Source organism: Haliotis asinina, chromosome 6 (genome assembly GCF_037392515.1).
Source record: "Haliotis asinina isolate JCU_RB_2024 chromosome 6, JCU_Hal_asi_v2, whole genome shotgun sequence".
Classification (NCBI taxonomy): domain Eukaryota; kingdom Metazoa; phylum Mollusca; class Gastropoda; order Lepetellida; family Haliotidae; genus Haliotis; species Haliotis asinina.
The window spans coordinates 56,777,697-56,800,801 of NC_090285.1; the positions used below are offsets into that span (position 1 = coordinate 56,777,697).

A 23,105-nucleotide genomic window follows, 5' to 3' on the forward strand; every position below is an offset into this window, starting at 1 on the left:
GTTGAACATCTGAAGACGAAGGCTGAGGCTTTTTAGACCAGCCCTCTGTCAGAATACCAGCTTGGATTAACAGAGCGTCTAGAACAAAGACACAGACACACATACATCAGGAGCCTATACTGGACACAGACGGCTTCAGCAGACTATGGCACTGTCTGACTTAAGACAATTATAACATGTTTACAGTCAGCAAATTGACTGACTCATGGGCAAGCTTTAAGTCAAAGTTACCCATCGTGCAGCCTAGTTTCAGCAGACAATTGATAACATAAGGCTAGCTTCAGTTGATAGTTAATCAAAGACATCCAGTTTCAGCTGAGATAACCATGGAAGGTTAGCAGTAGCAGACAGTTACCGATGAAGGTCATAATGCAGCACACAGTTAACCATGGATCCTCAGCTTTAGCAGACAGTTAACCATAGATATTTAGCTTCTGTAGACAGTTAAACATGTATCTGTAGCTTCATTAGACAGTTAACCATGGATCTTTAGCTTCATTAGACAGTTAACCATGTATCTTTAGCTTCATTAGACAGTTAACCATGGACCTTTAGCTTCATTAGACAGTTAACCATGTATCTTTAGCTTCATTAAACAGTTAACCATGAATCTTTAGCTTCAGTGGACAGTTAACAATGGATATTTAGCTTCAGCTGACAGTTAATTATTGAAAGGTAGCTGCAGTAGACAGTTACCAATGGAAATATTGTTTCAGCTGACAGTTAATCATGGTAGTCTAGCGTCAGCTGACAGTTAATCACAGAAAGCTAGCTGCAGTAGACAGTTACTGATGGAAGTCCTGCTTCATCAGTGAGTTAACCATGTCAAGATAGCTGCAGTAGACAGATAATCATGGAAGTCTTGCTTCAGCACACAGTTAACCATGGAGGTATAGCTTTAGCTGACAGTTAACCATGGACTTGTTGCTTCAGCAGACAGTTAACCATGGACATGTAGCTTCAGAAGACAGTTAACCATGGACATGTAGCTTCAGAAGACAGTTAACCATGGAATTCAACCTTCAGAAGACAGTTAACCATGGAATTCAACCTTCTGATGACAGTTAAACCATGGAGGTCTGGTTTCAGCAGACAGTTGGCCATGGAAGGATAAACGGTTATGGGACATTATCAAATTATTGCAAAACAACACTACAGACAAACATGTGAGTATGTTCTATAACACACATCGTATCACCCTCCATTCTAGCCATCTAGCATCTACAGCCTACACATTACACACAACTGGGACAGACAGCTAGAATGTTTACTGTCACTAGCAGAGAAGTCTATCGCTGAGTACTCTTCCTCAGTGTTCATCGGTAGGTGGTCACTATCTAGTGACCCCTCTGTCCAGTCCTCATGCTTACGAATACGAGCTACAAAAAATAACACACAAACAGAGGCATCATTCCATCAGAGTGTCACACAATGTGGCAGGGAGCACACAATGAAGCAAAGCAAACTTCATATTTGCTGGGATCCACAGTTTCTACACTGATGCCCTAAAAACAAAGAACCTAATACAGATATTGCCAAATGCTAATTCTTAAAAATCTCTAACAAATCTTGAGTCTCAGTAGATCTAACCAAATGTTATTCATTTGACTGTCATACAGACCCTGAAACAAAAACATCCTTTAGTACCCACACAAGGCTACAACCGACAAGTCTAGATAACTGGAGTTTCATGAGTGAAGTGTTTTTTGACTCATATTTATTGCATTGTATCAGGACAATCTTTAACTGTTTTTCTTTTATCAAATATTGTCATCTCACAGCCTAGATGGTAAATCAATGTGAATCCCTTCAATTCAACTATCTTTTCTGTTCAGATGTTTGATGTGTGAGGGATGTATTAAATCATATATATTGATAGCAATATCATATGATGTTCTTACGCTTTTGTTGTTGTTGAAGTAAAAAAGACTACTGCTTTCTATCTATTCTTTTCACATTCCCACTTTTTAGTTGGCATACTCATAAAGCAATTCTTAAACATAATCTGGCCTTTCCTAAAAGCACATGCGATGTACTGAATGAGTCTGAAAATGAGATACATTGTTGCAGGCAACTTGGTGAAGCTGTGTGTACAGAGAAGCAGTGAGGTGGGACACAACACTAAGGCAGTAGGCTGACACAAAGAGGGTGGGGAGGAGGAAACTTGAGCACCAACAAGCAGACATATGGTGTTTCAGCCAAACGGTGTTGTTGCAGTGCAGTACCCAAGCAGGAGAAAATCACAAATTTATGAAGATCTTTCTTATCTATGATAACATAAATGTTGATATACATATACCAGGATTCTACTCAGAGAACATCTCTGACATGAGACAGATAGCTTCTGATAACTGTTGTGGTTCCAAAACAAAAAAACAAACCCCCAAAACAAAACAAAAAACACCCTTCTGATAAAACTCCTATAAAAGCAGCAAAAATCACAAATGATAGTCTTTTAAAAAAGTACTTCTTTTTGAAGTTATTTACTGGCTGGCAGATTGAAATAATCTGTACATAGTAAGTCAAAAATGCATACTGGAGGTCACTACAATAATCAAAATGTTTGTGGAAGACCTTTTTTGGTTAATAAAACCCAATGAAATAGACTACTAAAGTGTATTTCAAATCATAGGAACAGTTGAATTTTGATCTTTTTCTATATCCAATATGCTGCAGAGTGTTATGACATCCTAATAGTGAGGAATAAACCTTGTAAGATTTGCTCAATGTTTTTTTGTTTTTTTTTGTGTGTGTCTGCTTAATAATTCTGCAAGATTTACAATGTCTGTCTCTATAAAAGTCAAGCACAATGAACTAAACAAAATCATATAGCAAAAAAGTTACCTTCATACTGATTTGTGTCATTTGAAACCCCAAGCTTTGCAATCATTGAGGAAAATAGTTTGCATATCTCCACAAGCTATATAAGATAAAGAACAGTTTTGTTCTTGAGCCATGACAGATTAAGTTACTAATACCTAGGTGTGGTTGTACAAAACGATCACAGCACTAAGGCCTGATAACTGAATCAGGGACCTGGGTGGTGTCCAGTACCCTCACAAAGACTTACAACAGTCTTATTTCTGAATTTGTTTTGTACAACAGCACCCTGTTGCAGAAAGTGAACATAGTGCCAGACCATAGCAAAGTATGGGAGCAAAGTATTTCTCTAAGAAAGCCTTGGGTAACGGTGTGTTGCAACTTCTTTTGAGTAGTACATGTTTATCAATATAAATATGGCACAACAAAAATATATGTACAGAAGGTAAACCATTTGTTCTATTTCTGAGTAAGTGAGTGACTTTAGTTCTCCCCCACACTCAGCAATATTCCAGCAATATGGTGGCAGTCTGTAAATAAGCGGGTCTGGACCAAACAATCCAGTAATTAACAACATAAATGCTATGTACACTGTATCTGACGGTACATGATAAACTTTACATTTCTCTGGTATGTTTCCCTTTAACTGGTATTAGCTATCTTCTTGGAGGGAATATAGTGTTAGTATCTGGTGGTCTCAGAAACAGGAGTTAGTCAGAGTAGCTCAACACCACACTACTATAATTACCTGCTGCCCTTTTGTTTTTTTTCTTGCCCTTCTTTTTGGGTTGGGTGTTTTCTTAAAATGAACATAAATCAATAAAAATAATGCATACAGGCGTCCAGCATTCCTGTGCATACAATATGCATACAGACACATGCACAGCATAGGGCTGCAGTAGGCTGAAGGATGGATTTTATCACCATGACACAACACTGAAGGGATCAACATTTACATTCTGGACACAGAAGAGTGATAAACAGCAAACGAACAAAACGAACTGGCAAAAATAAGAGTTCGAAATTATTTTTGTTACACCATTTGTCAGTGCATTGAAAATAGTTGTCTCTTCTTCCATCTGGTCGATGGCACCTCTATGGTTGATTGCTGTTGTAAAAATAGTGCATTTCTAACACTCATAATTCACACGGATTTACAATAACAATTCATAAAACTTACTGACAAACAAGAGTGATGATTTGTGCAGGTGCTTCCTGAGCCTGAAGTTGTCATTGCAATATCAGCTGTGCTAGAGTGACCTACCTGTTCCTATTGTGGGGATATCTTCACTGTCGGTGTCACTGTTGTAATCCTTGGACACAGTGGACGTAACATCCAACACCTGTATCGTGGTTGATGTCCCTGAGTTGAGGGTGTCAGGGCTGCCCAAGTCGTAGCCTCCTGGGCCATCATATGCTGCAAGAGAAGTGATGCATGCAGATTTTGTATAGATCATGAATTCATATATCTCATAATGATTCCAAAATAATCCATATAACTTCCAACTGGTGAACCACCTCAAACTCTACACAGAGGCCAAATGGTTGATACTATGGGGAGATAATACATCCACTTATATGACCTATTATGACTGCTTCAAACAGTTGAACATCTGTGTAGTGGAGGTAGGTTCATTTTTAGTTTTATACAGCATTCAGCAATATTCTAGCTATAAGGTGCTTGTGTGGAGATGAACAATGTAATCTATATACTCATAACTTCATAACTCATAACTTCATTGAAAAATATTCAGCTGTGCCAAAACATATAGCACATGCTGTGTACGGAGGACAACACAGCTATTTTTTAAAAGAAATTATTGTAAAAAGCGAAACTTTAACTTATTTTTTAAATTCATGTTGTTTGGGGTAACAGTTAAGAAACACCTAAGGCAAGAATGTATGGGTCTTACCATGTTGGCGACTCTAACTGACATTTGCTTAACGAGTTACAAAATATGATCTGCCTGTGCATTAGTGTGCCATCCCACAAACGGCAGTCAATCGATTACATTCATGTATCAACAGTCACTTGTTCATTAGCATACCAAAGTTGGTGGGTGTGGTTGATTTGGGTGTGGAGTCTTTGACAAGTGGACGGGACTCCTCTCTGTTCTTCCTGCCTGATGATGGTCGACTGTCGACGTTAGGCTGCATCATTCCGGGTGTCTGTCTCTTCCGCCTGTTGTTCTTCTCGATGATTTGACGCTGTGAATGAACAAATTCAGTTAACAACTTCATCAAGCCTCCTCTTTCAGTTTTCTGAACAGCCATATTGACCAAGATTAAGTTCCGATATGTCAGGTAAGTTCCAATATGTCTGGCTAAGTAAAGCTGATACTGCATCCGGACACTCAAATACCAAGAACAAAACCTAAAGACAGCCCAATCTAATAGAAATAAAAAATGAAAATTGTCCACTAGCACAAGACACATATTCTAATGGTAGCAGAACTGTTTGCAACATGGATTGCAGTATACAAGGTTTATCAGGCTTGGAGGTACTGTTGGTTCCACCCTGCCAGACAGTGTCAGTTGTTTGACTAGAGAAGACCAATGCAGTATGAACAATCTGAGATGGGACTTGATAATTTTGTTGAAGATTTACATAATTTTTCTTTATGGAGATCCCACAAGTAATTACATCTGGCCACGTTTTAATGAGTACCATATTTTCTGACATGATGACTTGAACTATGTGGAACCGGAGGAGGTGTGTTTAACTTCTTGTACTTTGATCCACCTTCCTACTTTGCGGAATTAGACTCTGATTTCAGAGGTATGTTTGAACGTGACTTACATGTGCAAGCATAGTCCAACAAAATCGCATAAATACAATGACATTTGGTTTTTAAACTGCCATACAGATTGCAGGATTTGTACAATAAGCTGGTACTTTTCAAATCTTTTCATGCTGGCCAAGTAAACTGATTCACTTAATTTGTCCGACTTGTTTGATACAATACAGGCCTTGATTACTGGTCAGATTGTTTGATACAATACAGGCCTTGATTACTGGTCAGATTGTTTGATACAATACAGGCCTTGATTACTGATCAGATTGTTTGATACAATACAGGCCTTGATTACTGATCAGATTGTTTGATACAGTACAGGCCTTGATAACTGATAAGGTTGTTTGATACAATACAGGCCTTGATTACTGATCAGATTGTTTGATACAATACAGGCCTTGATTACTGGTCAGATTGTTTGATACAATACAGGCATTGATTACTGATCAGATTGTTTGATACAGTACAGGCCTTGATAACTGATGAGGTTGTTTGATACAATGCAGGCCTTGATTACTGATCAGATTGTTTGATACAATATTGGCCTTGATTACTGGTCAGATTGTTTGATACAGTACAGGCTTTGATAACTGGTGAGGTTGTTTGATACAATACAGGCTTTGGGTACTGGCCAGATTGTTTCATACAATACAGGCCTTGATTACTGGTCAGACTGTTTGATACAATACAGACCTTGATTACTGGTCAGATTGTTTGATACAATACAGGCCTTGATTACTGGTCAGATTGTTTGATACAATACACTGGCGGCCTTGATTACTGGTCAGATTGTTTGATACAATACAGGCCTTGATTACTGGTCAGATTGTTTGATACAATACAGGCCTTGATTACTGATCAGATTGTTTGATACAATACAGGCCTTGATTACTGGTCAGATTGTTTGATACAATACAGGCCTTGATTACTGGTCAGATTGTTTGATACAACACAGGCCTTGATTACTGATCAGATTGTTTGATACAGTACAGGCCTTGATTACTGGTCAGATTGTTTGATACAACACAGGCCTTGATTACTAATCAGATTGTCACAGCAAGGTGCTGCCATTTTGCTTGATGTAAAAGCAATAAACCATAACCACAATCAACTCCAGCTGTCAAACCTCAACCACAATCAACACCTGCTGTCAAACCATAACCACAATCAACCACAGCTGTCAAACCACAACCACAATCAACCAATGCTGTCGAACCATAACCACTATCAACCACAGCTGTCAAACCATAACCATAATCAACCACAGCTGTCAAACCACAACCACAATCAACTCCAGCTGTCAAACCACAACCACAATCAACTCCAGCTGTCAAACCAAACCCGCAATCAACTAAAGCTATCAAACCACAACCACAATCAACTAAAGCTATCAATCCACAACCACAACCAACCACAGCTATCAAACCTCAACCTTAATCAACTACAGCTACCAAATCCCAGATCAGCCATGCCATCACAAAAAAACAATAAGGCCTACCTGACAACTAGCCAGTCTACACTCATTCCTACCACAATTCAACCAACAGCTACTAAGATTCCAGCTCAGAAAATCTTTTAATAATCTCCTTAGCTCTTGAGAGCAGAGGAGACAGACAGAGAGCTATATGAGTGATGTGACAGATTTAACTATTTCTGGCAGGCTTGTTTTGTAATAACATCTCCGCAAGGCAATGACAGTGCACACATCACTTGAACATACACAGACAGTGGCATTCACACAGTGCGCACACATACCAAGCATCTTGGTCGACTGAATGTGCATAAGACTCCACACGTTATAACAGCATGGTGAGCTAGCCTAGTGGTTTAATAATACTACTGTGTTCGCTTGTCATGCAGAAGATCTGAGTTTGATTCCCCACATGGGCACAATGTGTAAGTCCTTTTCTGGAACCATGATTTTGCTGGAATATTGCTAAAAACTGTGTAAGACCAAACTTATCCATGCTAGAACAAGTTTGACATCACAGCCATCTGTTGTGAAGGAGTTATTCTCAGGCAGTCTGGTGGTGATTAATGAGTGAGTGAGGAGATGTTTCCCTTTGTGATGTTATTTCAGTGATATTATGACCTACTGACAACTTAATGTTGGAGGAATATACCAGGTTGAACATGTCCACCCTTTTGGTGAAAACAAGCCCAGAGCTTGATCCTCATCAATATGAACATTTAGAATGTTTATCCCCATGTGTCTGTCTTTCACCTGTGTCTGCTTCCTGTAACATTTCTACCCAGAAAAGCTCAAAAGTATTCATACTTGCCACTCTCTTCTAAAAAAGTACATTGCTAAACTAATACTGACAGAGGCAAAGAAATAATCAAATCAACAAACTGCCATGCCCTCCCTGCTTCACAAATGGAGCAAGTTCAGATTTCACCAGGTTGTGAATCTCTTCTCTCACCAGGTCTCATTTTCAGTCTAAATGGGTTTATTTGTTACTACTGAAATCATACACAATCAGAGACTTAGTGTTGGATTAGGTGAGTAGGTACAGCAGGTCTGTGCCTGGGTCTAAGGCTGGGCATCGTAAGCAGCGATTATCTGGAACATCTCAACAACAGACAACAAGCTTGAACTAACCTCAGGAGAAGTAAATACCAGAACATTCTGAACAACAACACTACATGAATCTTAGATGAATGCTATAGCTATAGAAACTGGATGAATTTGATTAACAGAAACTGAGCACAACAGTGGCATATTATACTCTCTGGGAAAGGAGGAACAATCTGTGTGCTGAAATCAATACCTACAGCTGATTACATAAACACGCACAAACACTCACAGACCCAAAACAGATATTTTATAAGGCAGGAAAGTATTCAGTCATCAGGCTTTTGTGAGGCTACAGAAGAAATGGAGAGATTTACAAGTAGCAACAGCAATGGAATCAATAGTTGGCCAGCAAAATACAGACACCTTACACAGTTTCAACACTCCTTACACAGTTTCAACACTCACATTCCCTGCCTTAACATAAGAACAGTGCTGTCTTTTTGTCACACTGCTATAATGTATTTCCTACGGGAGATGCATGCGCAGGTAAGGCATTTGAATATGAGAAATAACACATGTCTAAATGTTACATTACAACATGGGCAGTAACATCTAATGTTATATACAAAATACAGGTAAAGACAATGTTTATTATTTAACTAAAGCATTTATCTATGATATAAGCTTATGGCATAAACACATGTTAGTCACACCTCATTGACATAAGTATACAAATTACAATACTGAAGTGGGGTTTTTTGGTTAAGAGAAGGAACAATGAATTGAAAACTAAGTGTTAGTGAAAATATACCAGAGATCATGTTCAAATGGCACAAAGTCATTGATGTTACCGTTATATAAGTTTCATCCGGGGAGACTTTGTTCAAGTGTTTTTTTTCATAAATAATCTAAGCAACTGTATTTCTCAGTGAATGAATATTTGGTCTACAAGACAATGGTAAACATGTATCAATATGCATGATAAGTAAAATTCTGACAAGTGTTTGAAGATGATTTTTAGACACATTTATGTCTTAAATGGCAATAGTAATGTAAAAAGTTTCACAAAGATGAATCCTCCATATCTGACTCATTGAATACAGGTCATGTTACTTCTTACGTTGACCTGGGAAGATCTGGGGTAGAATAGGTCTTCAGTAAGCCATGCTTGCCACAAAAGGCGACTATGCTTGTTGTAAGAGGTAACTAACGGGATCGGGTGGTCAGGCTTGCTGACTTGGTTGACTCAAGTCATCAGTTCTCAGTTGCACAGATCAATGCGCGTGGTGTTGATCACCGGACTGTCTGGTCCAGACATGATTACTTACAGGCCACTAGTTTGCAGCATAAAACTAAACTCATTCTCTCACTTCTCACAGAACTCCTAGCTCCTGGTTATGACAAAACATCAGTATACTTACAAAGCAAATTTGTCATCTGTACTCCTTTAATTATGTATGCTCTATAACCACGTAGCCATGACAAAAACACAGTCCATAAACTCTTGTATTTGGAACAGTTGATGAGAAGATACTGCCAGCTACGAAGATTCCAGATTTGAGATAAGAGATTCAATGAGGTGAATACCATGATGTGCACAAAAAACTAAAGACACTGAATATAACACTGAACAATACAAACATTATTTACAGAAATACCTCTAGTCAATCAGGGAAGACATTACTTAACAGAGCAAGTAAAAGTAAGCCACTCACCTGTGTCTCCAGTTTGGTGGAGGCATAGTCGTCACTGATGCTGCAACAAGACATGAGATTAAGTACATGGTAAACCCTTGCATTCTAGATGGTAGATGGAGATAAAGTTGCGTATAAAGTGATTACACATACAAGCAATACAAAATTTCAAATGTGATTACCTGGATATATCACACCTGTAACAAGGAGTCATTCATTGTATCACACCTGTAACTCACTGGTGTCATGATTAACTCATTATATATCTCACCTGTAAAAGGTGTCATTGACAGGTTACAATGTTGTGACTACCTATGAGGCATCACACCAGTAAACAAGGTGTCACTGACGCGTTTTAATGTCATGATTACCCACGATGCATCACATCCTCAACCTGCTCTCAGATTACAGATAAAACATAATGATTATCTGCATATATCACACCTGTAACAAGGTGGCAGCTGAAAGGTAAGAATCTCATGAATACCTGGATATATCCCACTTGAAACGAGGAGGCATACACAGTATACAATGCCATGATTACCTGAATCTATTATACCTGTAACTTGAGTTAGTTGGGTTTAACACTGCTTAGAAAATAAATCAGTGATACATGGTGAATAGGCTTGATGTGGAGGACAGCCTGATGACACAGGCCCAAGATGTTCACCAGATCAGAGTACCCTTGAGTAAGCATGGGTAAGGGGCCGACTGACAGAGAAACATTATCGGGGTGAGTTTCGAATTCGAACCCACAACCACTGGCTACAAGCATACCTAAGGGAAGCAAACATGTACACTGAACCCAGCAGACTTATCTGACGTGATACGGGTGAAATGGTATGCTCTTACCACATTACGGTATGTATTGTGGCACAATACCTGTTGTTTTGGTTTGATATATGTGATATGATTATAATGCATAAAGATGAAACAATAGCCACAACTTATACATTGTTTAATAACCTAGAAAATAATAACCATAATCTTTGTTATTTTGAATGGACAAAACTGTCATTTTAAGACTAGATAGTAACGATGGTGCAAAAATGAAAATATTTTATTCACTGCATTACAGCATACCAAAACAAAGGCAGTGTTTCACCTGTAATCCATTATACAAGAGAAACCCTAATTAAATCTTCAAAAGATGTCAAATAAAAGTGTCAGTACTCACCTGCCTGGAGGCCCACTCATCTTCACTTGTGGGGTGGGGCTGCAAATACAAAACAGCAGTGTCAGCAAGTATTTCACATAAAATGTGTACATGTATTATGGGTATACAGTCCTGAGCATGTAAACGTGTCACACACACACGAAGTGATACCTGTTGGCTGGGGTAGCACTGACTAACATGTAGTTGTTACATCGACCAGTCACACTATTTTACACTCACAACAGAAATTTCATATTCTAAATGCTCTAAAAACACTTTCACAGACATCAAAAGTTAAATCTGAGACAAAACGTTTATATCCTCCGCTTATGGTAACTGCTTATGATAACTAGGGTGAGTGAGTTAAAGCCACATCAGCATTTACGTAGTTCTCCACAGCTTCTATATAAGTAGAGCCAACACTGGCAGTTGTAAAGTTTATGCATCAACTCCAACAGGGTACATACTGCATTATCTTGAAGTCATGAGATATGTGATAAGCAGTGATATTGACCAGGGGAGATGAGTTCAATCCAATGCTGGCATCCCTTGGTCTCAATGACAGTTAGGCTATAACAGGTTATGATAAACTGATAAGGCTTGCCTGCACCTGTCAGCCTCAATACTGTCACATGAACAGCCCTTCCACTGATTGCTTGAATGTAGCTTAAAGCATGGCCAGTGTGAATCTTGGACAAACAAAACATTTTCCAAATGATACCCTGATCATCAACCAGCTACTTTCCTCCTAACATTGCAGCACTTGTGTTTTTTTAACCGTAGCTCCACCATTATACTGACTCTTCCCCCTCCACTTCAGCTGCCTATATTCTGTCTGACCTCAGTACTGAGATATCACCTTCCATACTGTGTGACAGGAAGACTGGAAAAGATATGGCTTGTGACAACTTCGTTGGTCTCATCTTTCACATAATGTGACTAATACTTGGTCCAGTCAGACAGAAGGGAGTAATGCAATTACATTTGACAGACCTGGTTGCTGGACACAATTAGGGCAATCAAACACTGGTACTACTGTGCCACTGCGACTGAAAACACGCTATTAAAAAAAACCTTGGTGACAATTTTCTGCATACCTCTTTCTTTGATCTGACATAAACCAATGTCTAAGATGGAGTTACATGAGACTGAACACTCATAACTATGTGCGGAAATTCTTCCTCATGTTAAATAGGTGTGTTTATCATGATCAAAAATACCTTTATTATAATGCATCTTTCCACTGAATCACTGAATGATATCAAATATTTAAATAAGTGTCTTCAAATGACATTTAGAAGTGATAGAAAAATAAAGAGGGAAATATATGGTTGGTAACTTCTGAATTAGGAGGAAAATTGCATTTTGGAGTTTATTTTTACGAGTAAATGAAGGCATGAGCATATAATCCCAAACATCATCTTTGCCATAATACAGACACTGACATTGTGGTTTACTGTTTTAAATACTTCAATTCTTTCATCAATTTTATTTCAAACACTCGTTTTGCATTTTGTATTCTGGACTTAATTGTAACAGTAATTCTGTTGACTGATATCATGAAATTTCATCACAACAAATGATTGAGTAAACTTTTATACTTCTAGCACTATTTCAGCAATATCACAGCCAGGAACACCAGAAATAGGTGTCACACACTGTACCCATGTGGGGAATTGAACCTGGATATTCAGCATGATGATTGAACGCTTTAACCTCTGGGCTACCCCACAACAAATCAGCTTCACAGAGTATGTTTGCTATAAAAGATAACCAACTGAACTAGGCAGACTTTGTTGATAGTGTCATCGTACCCTAGTGGGGTTGATCGTTGTTCAGATCTGTCGCTGGCCATGACTTGGCCTACATTTGATTACCAGTATTTATCAGGCACTGTCATTATGTGACACTTGCATTGTGGGTAAGTGAAGCAACCAGTGACATGAAATCCAGCACATGCCATGAGGACTACCAGGCTGAATATTGAGCATCAGTTAAACAGAATATACAGTAACACAGATAAGACTGTGTCAAGAGATTAATAGTGACCAATCAGCTTTAACTACTGGCTTACCTGCACAGCAGGTCATACTCCCCATGGAATATCAAAAGCTTACAGAATTTTGGCTGATATATGAAATGGCTTACAACAACTGCAGATGTGTGTAATAGAGAAGATGACATATCCCTCCACCCCCCCGACTCCCACATGTTTGAAAGGACAAATCATCTCACAGTTACTCATTGCTTTTTTAGACTAAGTTTGAATTGTTTCCATGGAATTCATGAAAATTATACACGCCATATATCTGTAATCAGCAAAGTCACAATTTCAAGATCTGTCTCATATATCTGCCAAGATCTGTTGAAAGATATGAAATGGTTTTCAAGTTGTGCTCTGGAAACGAAGCCCATCCCTCCATTTTGAGACTATGTCTGAACGTTTCCATGGAAACCGAGAAAATAATAAATCACAAGAACCTGTACATAGCAAAAGGCCCCACTTCAACTTCTGACTGATATATCTACCAAGGTTTGCAGAAAAATATTGAACGGTTTTTGAGTTCTGCTGCGGAAACGAAGCCCACCCCACCATAGGACTAACACCAAAATGTTCCATGGAAAAACAAAAAAAATATAAATGCCAAAATAGCAAAAGGCACAACCATAGGCTGAGATTACTATATCTATCAAGTTTGATCTAAAAATATTGAACGGTTTCTGAGTTATGCTCCGGAAACATAATGATTACGGACGGAGTTGGACGAGGCGTCCACTATATATAAAAAGTCATCCATGTCCCATGTAATGGTAAATGTGTTTCATGAATACACACATCAAAATTATTGCCATGAAGACCTGAGAACACTTTTCGACATCCTCTTGTGACATTGTTATTTTAAGTCGGTCATAGTTGTTGCTATGGAAACTCGAAAACAGAGTTTTAAAAAACCGTACAATTGGCAAAGGCATCAGTTTACCATCACAAGATTTTATGTGATACCTTTAGAGAAGACATATCATACTGAGTTTTCAAGATTTTATCTGGAGGAGCAACATTGCCTTTTTCATTGAAGATCATTTCCATGGAAACATGTAAAATGTTATTTTAATAACTATCACAATCAATCAAAATCCATCACTTCACCAAAAGACCAATATATTTTAACGTACAAAGAGTCTATAGTCTTTATAATGTAGGCTATAGGCTGGATTTAACTTTTACCATACTGGTATATTTGCAAATATTTCAACTGTAAGATGTGACACTGTCATCAAAATAATTTCTTCTTTGCATTTCTTCTATGACAGGGTATATATTGCATGGAACTTACATCAGGTCATGATGTGGTAAGTCTGGAGGTCATGGCACACAGCGAGAGTTAATTGATTCCACCTGCCCTCATCACAGCCTAGGTTCAGTTTAAGGGCAGCTGGCTCCACCAGTTGATATCCACTACCGTTACCTACACCTTGTTCCCACACACACCTTGTTCCCACACCCAAAACATCAGTCACCATGCCTACCACGGTCAGATTGGATTGGGTAGAAATATCTGAATTGGATGTTCACCTGCAACTACAGTACAAAGTGGTAAAATTATTTACCTTAGTTTTCTACCTGTTTATACATATGACTAGCTTATGAAAACTCCTGGGTGTGTACTTAGAACCATGTGACCCACTTTAAGTATGTCATGCTTAATTCCATGACTACATGTGCAGACAACAGAGCTGTCAGGCAAACTTATTGAAGTGGATATACCCGTATCTTTTCTTCTTTGGAGAGCTTAAAATTCCAAGGATCTTTTGCAATCACACAGAACCAGGAAGTAAATGAAAGTGATGACAAACAAGATAGTTGAACTTTAGTGAAGTAACTTCTTATAGGTTGTAAATTATCTAATCCATTCAGACTTATATTAACAGTTACAATCATGAGTCTACTCATCTGTTTTGGGACATAATGTTCAGCTAACAATAATCCATGCGATAAAATACTACATAAAAAGTCCTTGATGGACAAGATAAGTCTGCATGGCTCATATATGGAACATTTTATGGCAATGAACAACCACAGAAGTAAACATGCAAAACAATACTAGACTGTCCTTAATAACAGAGTAATTGCTATACATGCTGAAAGTTGGACAACTGAGTGCATACTATACTTCTATTAACAAGATAAACTGAGAAAACTTAGAATAAACTTAAATGCTGAGTCTCTGAAAAAATATCATTTTCATAGAAAGAAACAACTCCATTAACATATACTCATGGAAGTAAATAAGGGAACACATGAAAGTACAAGAGTTCCTAAAAAATATTTATTTCCAGAATTTCATCCACAGTGCAACACATACCTCGTGAAGAAATCTGGAAAAGAATAAAGGAACACTTGTACATTCATGTGTTGCCTCAGTTGTTTCCATGAGTATACAGAAAAAGAGCCCCTGAGAGATGAAACCAGAGGAAAAAACTTGTTTCATTTAGGGTTTGAGCATAAGAGCTGGGTGGGAGGGAAAATAACGTTTCAGGGACTGGGAGTCAGACTATGGGCTGAACTGTGACTCCTGTCACAAACTGGCGCAGCTGTTAATTCTAGTTGTGCCCTGCCAATAATCAGTATAAGCCACAGCACAGCCATAAACCTAACCCACAAAGGTTAACACAAACTCACTGCTGGTGAGCCATACAATTCAATATAAAGAACCAATGTATTGAGCAGCAATAGGTTTTTGACATTAAGTCACCAGATTGACATTAGCGTAAAGAAAATCTCTATTACTTGAAGACACATGACTAAAACATGTAAAACTGACCATACATATTTTTAAATTATAAATCTGACTTATAAATTCTGGATCTGGTTCTACAAAACAATCTTAGTGTTTGAACAGTGTCATACATAAACATAGACATGACAGTCGTAGAGCTGAGGTTGTACTGCTGAACTTGACCGAGTCTTGTAAGGTTATCAGATTTGAAACAGCACTGACTGAAATATTGACCGAGCAGCACATAGCAACCAGAACATTCATCCTGTGGTCAATAATTATTGGATGTATTTTCCAGGTACATCGACAATTCACCCAGTAAGGGGTAATGTGATGGAACGTCTTTGTTTATCAAGGAAAAAAAGAGCGAAAGTTATTTTTGCTACAGATGGTATGACTCTTTGTAAATCCTATTCAGGCTGCTTCATTTACAGCAAATGAGTCTCAATTATGAGATCTCATGCATTGTTTCTCTTTTTCTGACACATTTTCTTCAATCTTCAAACATGCATCATCTACTGCATAAACCTGTGAAGTATAATTGGGCCAATCGCCATGGTAACAGAGTCAAGATTTGTCCTAAATCTACACCAGGAATTATAAGACTGATCATGACTGAGATCAAACTCAGACTTACTTATTAGAACCATTAAGGTTGAGTCTGACCATCAGATTTACTTGTTAAATCTGTATCTAAATACTTTATTTATAACAAAACCAAACATGCTTCCAAACTTCTTGCATAATGTAGCCAAGCACAGATATAACAATTGTTCCTATTTCTGCTGTGTAATAGCATGCACCAGTTCTTGTCTCCTGCTGAAGTGCACAGACAATGACACCCATGACACATGCTATGACAAGATCAGCCTGTATCTGGCTGATACAGAAAGGATCACTGAGGATTATTCTGAAACAACAGTGTCTTAAAAGCTGAATTGATTTCAGCACTGAGCTATAGACTGCCCCCACACCCTCACAGGGACAATATTTTCTACACAAAAGAAGATATGATACAAACCATTAGGCATGATCAGATAATTTGTCGGATTAATGGAAGAATCCAAAGTTCTTTAACTTCTTTCAACAAGTGTACATATTTTGTAATTTGAAATCTCAACATTTTCCCAATTTAAACCTCAAGCCAATGCATTATGATTTTAATAAAATTTACAGGAATGTGCCCTCCATACCCTCCTTGAACACTCCACACACAATTACATGAACTGTGTCTAAAAATGCCTAGTCAATCATCCGGTGGGATCCATACCCATAAAATCTATAACTATGTATACCTTTCCCTCAGTTATTGAAAGTCTCATGTCCTACTTTTATTAAATGATGTAAGTGATTCAGAGAAGAATCTCCAGATTTGCAGTCCATACTTACTTTTACATTTCATCACATCACACATCATCACTACACACCTCACACACATTACCATGCATACCACACACAAAATAAATGTGTGGGTAAACATATGAATGGTTCATAATTGAATATCAAAACACAACATATATATTCAAACAATCCTGAACCACATGACATAAATTCACCCCAATGTTCATTACTATCGACGAACTGTTTACCAATTTGGCAGACACACGGCAAGCAAGTACAGATGTCCTGGACGTCTTACTAGCAATACTTACAAAAATGTTCACCAAATAAGCCAATACCAAATGTGATTTCCACATGAAGATTAAATCTGTGTTCTTTGCCATGTTCCACAAAACAACATTATCGCAATGACTGTCACAAGTCTACATTCCACAAAAGCATTGTAGCACAGTGACTGTCAGAAGTCTACATTCTACAAAACCATTGTAGTACAATGACTGTCACAAGTCTATGTTCCACAAAACCACCGTAGTATGATAGTGACTGTCAGAAGTCTATGTTCCACAAAACCATTGAAGTACAGTGATTGTCAGAAGTCTACATTCTACAAAACCATTGTAGTACAATGACTGTCACAAGTCTATGTTCCACAAAACCACCGTAGTATGATAGTGACTGTCAGAAGTCTATGTTCCACAAAACCATTGAAGTACAGTGATTGTCAGAAGTCTACATTCTACAAAACCATTGAAGTACAATGACTGTCACAAGTCTATGTTCCACAAAACCACCGTAGTATGATAGTGACTGTCAGAAGTCTATGTTCCACAAAACCACTGAAGTACAGTGACTATCATAATTCTACATTTCACAAAACCATCATAGTAGTGACAGTGAATGTCAGAAGTCTATGTTTCACAAAACCATCATAGTAGTGACAGTGACTGTCAAAACTCAACATTCCATAATTGTGCAATGACTGTTAAATTACAGGCATTACAAGTACGTACTGCTAAAATTATAAGCTTTGAGGAAATGGGCCCTGGATTACATTAACATCACTGGAAATTATGAAACTGTTATACTTTTGATATTCGTTTAATATTTACACATGGGTTAATGAAGATTATTTAAGTGCAACATAAAAATCAAGTCTGCAGACTACTGGTGTTATGAAGTGACATGAAGTATGTACAGCATGCATGGTATATAGTCTGCAATAACAATTTTACCCTATCATTTATTAATTCTAAATAGCAACCTACTCACATTAATTCTACGATGGAAATCAATATACCAGTAACTGACTGTAAATACTTGCATGGTATTGTGGTACTGATATAAACATTGCTGGTCGGGAAATAAACACTAATAGCATTACACAAGAAATGTTTTGCTGGCACACTTGGCAATTGATGCAGGAGGCACCATCAATTTTTTTTATTGAGGACAAAAGTAACTCATAAGGAAGACAAATTTCATATTTACTTCTTAATTGGAATTGTTTGAGCAAAGCTAAGTTTTTCACGTATTTGGCAATGACTAAAACATATACTGTCTTGCAGAGATTCAGAAGAGTTAATTTTCCAGGAACCCTGCTGCTTGTCACTGGAAAGGTTGCAATGAATTTTTAAAAATTCCCAAACACTGTATAAGGAAGTCCCACCCACAGCTGGAATAAAATATCCTAATGGCATTTGTACACAGCAAAATAAGTATCTTACATTAATTCTTTTCTGTTCAGCCATTATTATGAATAATTGATAAAGAAACCAGTGACTGTGAACAGATAAAAAAAGAGCTAAATACACAAGGCAGGTAGTATTTCTAAAAGATTTGGGGCAGTGTTTCTGTGGCATTAAAGGGGTGGTGGGGTAGCCAAGTGGTTAAAGCATTTGCTTGTCATGCCGAAGTCTGGGATTTGGTTCCCCATATAGGAACTATGTGTGAAGACCATTTCTGGTGTCCACCACCATGATATTGCTGGAATATTGCTAAAAGCAATAAACTAAATTCACTTTAAAAGATTTAATGGTCAATATTTAGAGAGGCTCTGCCAATATTGACTAACATACATAATTTTGACAGAAACAGATCATTACTGACACTGAAAAGGGGCCCCAGTGAGAAGGGAGATTAAGCTTCATATATGGCTTTAGCTTTGCAGGAAGGGCTCGGCAGAAGAGAAAATAATGCAGTTCAAGGACTGTGAGACAGGCTATCGCCAAGCCTGCCATCCCAAGAAACACTGCGTAGTCTAAGGTCAGTACTTTCCAGGGTAAAACCAATGAAGTGTCTGTAATATTCTAGACTTTCAAGGGTAAAACCTCTGAAGTGTCTGTATGTAATATATTGGACTCTGAGGTGTAGCGCGTTAACATGAACATACAAAGAGCTATCATGAGTAGAGAATGTGCTCATTACACATGAAACCTCACATCTGCTGAGTATATACCACACAAGGAACACTATTTCTATCAGGACCCTTGTCAAGAACAACAGATGGTCTATCTTTATTGACTGATTATTTCTTGTCAGTTAACTCTACTTCTATTATTTATTTATTTATTTATTTATTTATTTATTTATTTATTTATTAAATCAATTCTATATATATATATTTTAATTCATTGTTTGCTATTTATTCAGTCACTTATTTATTCGTTTGTTAAAATGTATTCCTTTACTGTTATTTAAATTGAACATGTGGTATAAATGGTAGAGATCATGGCATCCATACTATGCAGGCAATGCTCATAAGTACGAAGATTGGAAGCATAATGAATGAATTGTTATCCATGGTGTTGAGTAGATCTTGTTGTTAATGATGTCCACACAAAACACTAATGATGATTTGTGTTGTTTATTACAGCAGAACAACGCAGGAAGCTACAGAGGTAGCCAAACACGCTCCAGTGATATGTACCAGTACAAACAACCATTAACTGTTAAAAGCAACCTGCCTGTTGTACAATTGTACATTTTAGCTAACTACTGATGTTTATTAGTGGTTAATCACACATTTCCTGCATGGACATTTTTACACCATAAAGGGCAGCAGTACTAATGAGTTTAGGCCAGACCAATTTTATTTCTTGTTTTATGGATTCATATGCCATATTTTTTTTAAGAATAAGAAAAAAAATAAAAAATAAACTTCCCTGGTTCAAAAAATAAAATCCTTATATTTTTATTGGTTAAAAATGTAAACTCACCAGAAATACTTTTTATGTTGTTTTATTACCCATATTCACTTCATGAATTGCCAAAAGTAAAATACTTTGGGTATTTAGAAGGAATATTACTTTGACTGGAAATTTTATTTTAATTTTTTCAGAGGACAAAAATGTGTAAAACAAGAAATAGAATTGGTCTGGCCTTAGTACTGTTTACAAATATCAAGACAATTTGCTTTTGACATTGCTCATGATCAACCTTTTAAAACAGTGTTTGCATGATGTTAAAATACTAGTAACAGGTTCATATGGTGAGTGAGTATGATTGCTTGGGTAAGGTGGATTCTGACTAACTTACCAGTAACAGAAAAGTTGCCTGTACTTATATGAAGATAAATGTTCACTTATCGGTAATTTTAGTGCCAGCATTTTTCAAAGAATCTTGTTGAGATGACAGCTCACAACAGTTGGTACTGACAATAGTAGCTGATGTATGAAATCGTTATCATTAAGGTCCATAGAAGTGTTCACTGTTTAATATGATAAACTGACCAGAGAAAGCCATCGGTTTCACAATTACAGGTACAAAAAAGAAAACCAGCAACTGCTGTGATACAAACCCATTCAACCTTTCCTGCTGCACTTGCAGATACAACTACACCCAGATTAATAATTCACAGGAATCAATGGAAACTTCCCTGAACTTTAAAATATGAAGCCCACGCTGCATGAAATATGTCTGTTACCCCTGTTAAAATATGGAAAGCTTGTTTGACACACTAAGCAGTATTCAAATTTATGCCAGAAGCATGGAAATAATTAAGTTATGACCTGATGATCCAGTGCTCAATACAATGACAAAGATCCACACTGTTGGGAATACAAGGACAAGCAATCAACCCAATCATTGAGCTTCTGACCAATTTGGTCCATTTGGCTACCTTGTACAGACAGCTAAGATTCCTGGTGACTTTTTCTACTCCTGAATCCCCTTGGGGAATTAAACAGGTAATGACAATCAAGACTACATTCCAGCTGAACCTGAGATGTATACTCACTGACGCCACTGCAGTCTGACATCACAAGACTTGAGGTTCCAAGGCATAGAATTGTTTGACACTTCTGTGATGATCAAGCAGTTTAATGTGAGAGAGTGTAGTTTTATGCCACTTTTCAGCAGCAATATCACTGTGGGGTATCCAAGAAATGGGCTTCACACATTGTACCCATGAGGGAATCAAACCTTTTTCAGCAGCAATATCATTGTGAGGCATGCTGGAAATAGGCTTCACACACTGTACGCGGTAACCAGAAGGCCATCCCACCGCTCCTAACTACTGCATGAGTACTTGCAGTTTGAAAAAAAACCAATGGAGTTTAGGTAGAGCAGTGATTGACACTGACACAGGCAGGTATCAATAATACTCTTTTCCAGAGACTATTTAATATGTGAAATATGCTACTCAATACATGATAGGGATATTCTCAGTGTGAAGGATAAATCTGACTGGTTGTTTGGCTACCCTGTAATAGAAACAGGATGTGATTTGGGCATTAAACAAGTTGAACTTATCCAATCAATGCTTCATTTGTAATAAGTAACAAAGTAAACAATAGCCTATCTTCTTTCCCAAAACAACAAAATTGTGTTCAGATTTCACTCAGATGCAGAAGTCTGAACAGATGTCCGTACTATTTGATTCTTTACTGGGATACTGTGATTATAACAACCATTACTTTTGTCTATTGTGAAATGAAGATCAACAGTGAACCAGGTGCAACTAAAACTGTATTCTATTCATATGATGTTTAATTATGACTCCATACAGCCTCTTAGATGGTATGATTCCTACAGTCTAAGTAAACTTGTCCTCAGTACTTTTCGATACACTCCACTACTGAGTCTAACAAAACCTTATGGGAGGTCACGTCTGGTAACCTTTGAGACTGACCAATCAGAACACAGCTTACCAAATCACGAAAGTGGACATTCGCACATACCTTTTGAACTTCTTATCTCGAAAAGGTTCATACCCGAACGATTCCAAATGCTATTTAGCGTACACTTGCTTCCAGGTGATGCACACAGTGTACGTACAACCATGACAATGGTGAGTAAAGAGTCACTGAAAATAGTGTTTTTGGCAATATTCAAGGATGCTATCTTGCGGAAATATTAGCTAATGGTAACAATGTCAATAGAAACCCTAACGCATAGTACTGCAGGTGAAATAACTGTGCTATGTGTGGATTTTTGTTTGTGGAGAGATCTGTGTCAGTGACTTGAATATTTTGAAAGTCCCCACGATCCCTAAATAGCAGCCGTTGTCTGATTGGTTAAATCTATTTAACCGTCTCGCGTTTGATTGGACAGCCATTTGTCGCTCAAAGGTTACGTGACGCGACCTTCTACTAGGTTTTGTTAGACTCAGTGATGGAGTGTAACGAAAGTTTACTTAGACTGTGATTCCTAACCTATAGCCTGATAATATTCTATTAAAATATTGAGTAGTATACATGGTATACAATGAACCCCAGTAAAGAAGTCACTTTTAAAGTCTCGGCAGTACTATTTAATGCACCATGGGAACAGCAATTTCTGATACAGGAAAGTGATATAGAGATCTCCTGAGGTTTCATCATGTTAAAAATTCAAAACTTCTGAGGGTTTGAAACCTTAAAGTTCTTACAAATAACATCGTGAAGAAGCATGTGTGTTTATTTGCCACCATGTGCAGCTCCCTGGCTGGCAAGGTGGTAACTAGGCCAATCCCAACCCATCAAGTATTTATCCCCTCCATTACAGGTGTATAGTTTGCCATATCTC

At 37.7% G+C, this 23,105-nt stretch overlaps 1 protein-coding gene across 3 annotated transcripts in view; it reads right to left on the reverse strand.

Moving 5' to 3' along the window:
* Positions 1 to 23,105, reverse strand: part of LOC137286435 (tubby-related protein 3-like) — a 77,578-nt gene that overhangs the window by 13,379 nt on the left and 41,094 nt on the right. For 2 of the 3 annotated variants that reach the window (XM_067818296.1, XM_067818294.1), the window contains 5 exons: positions 11,005 to 11,043; positions 9,849 to 9,888; positions 4,869 to 5,028; positions 4,085 to 4,237; positions 3,569 to 3,619 (listed from right to left, as the gene is read on the reverse strand). In XM_067818296.1, coding sequence (XP_067674397.1) covers positions 3,569 to 3,619; positions 4,085 to 4,237; positions 4,869 to 5,028; positions 9,849 to 9,888; positions 11,005 to 11,024 — 424 coding nt within the window. In that variant the 5' untranslated portion in view covers positions 11,025 to 11,043. The remainder of the gene's footprint in view (positions 1 to 3,568; positions 3,620 to 4,084; positions 4,238 to 4,868; positions 5,029 to 9,848; positions 9,889 to 11,004; positions 11,044 to 23,105) is intronic. The other variant, XM_067818295.1, reaches the window with a different exon arrangement.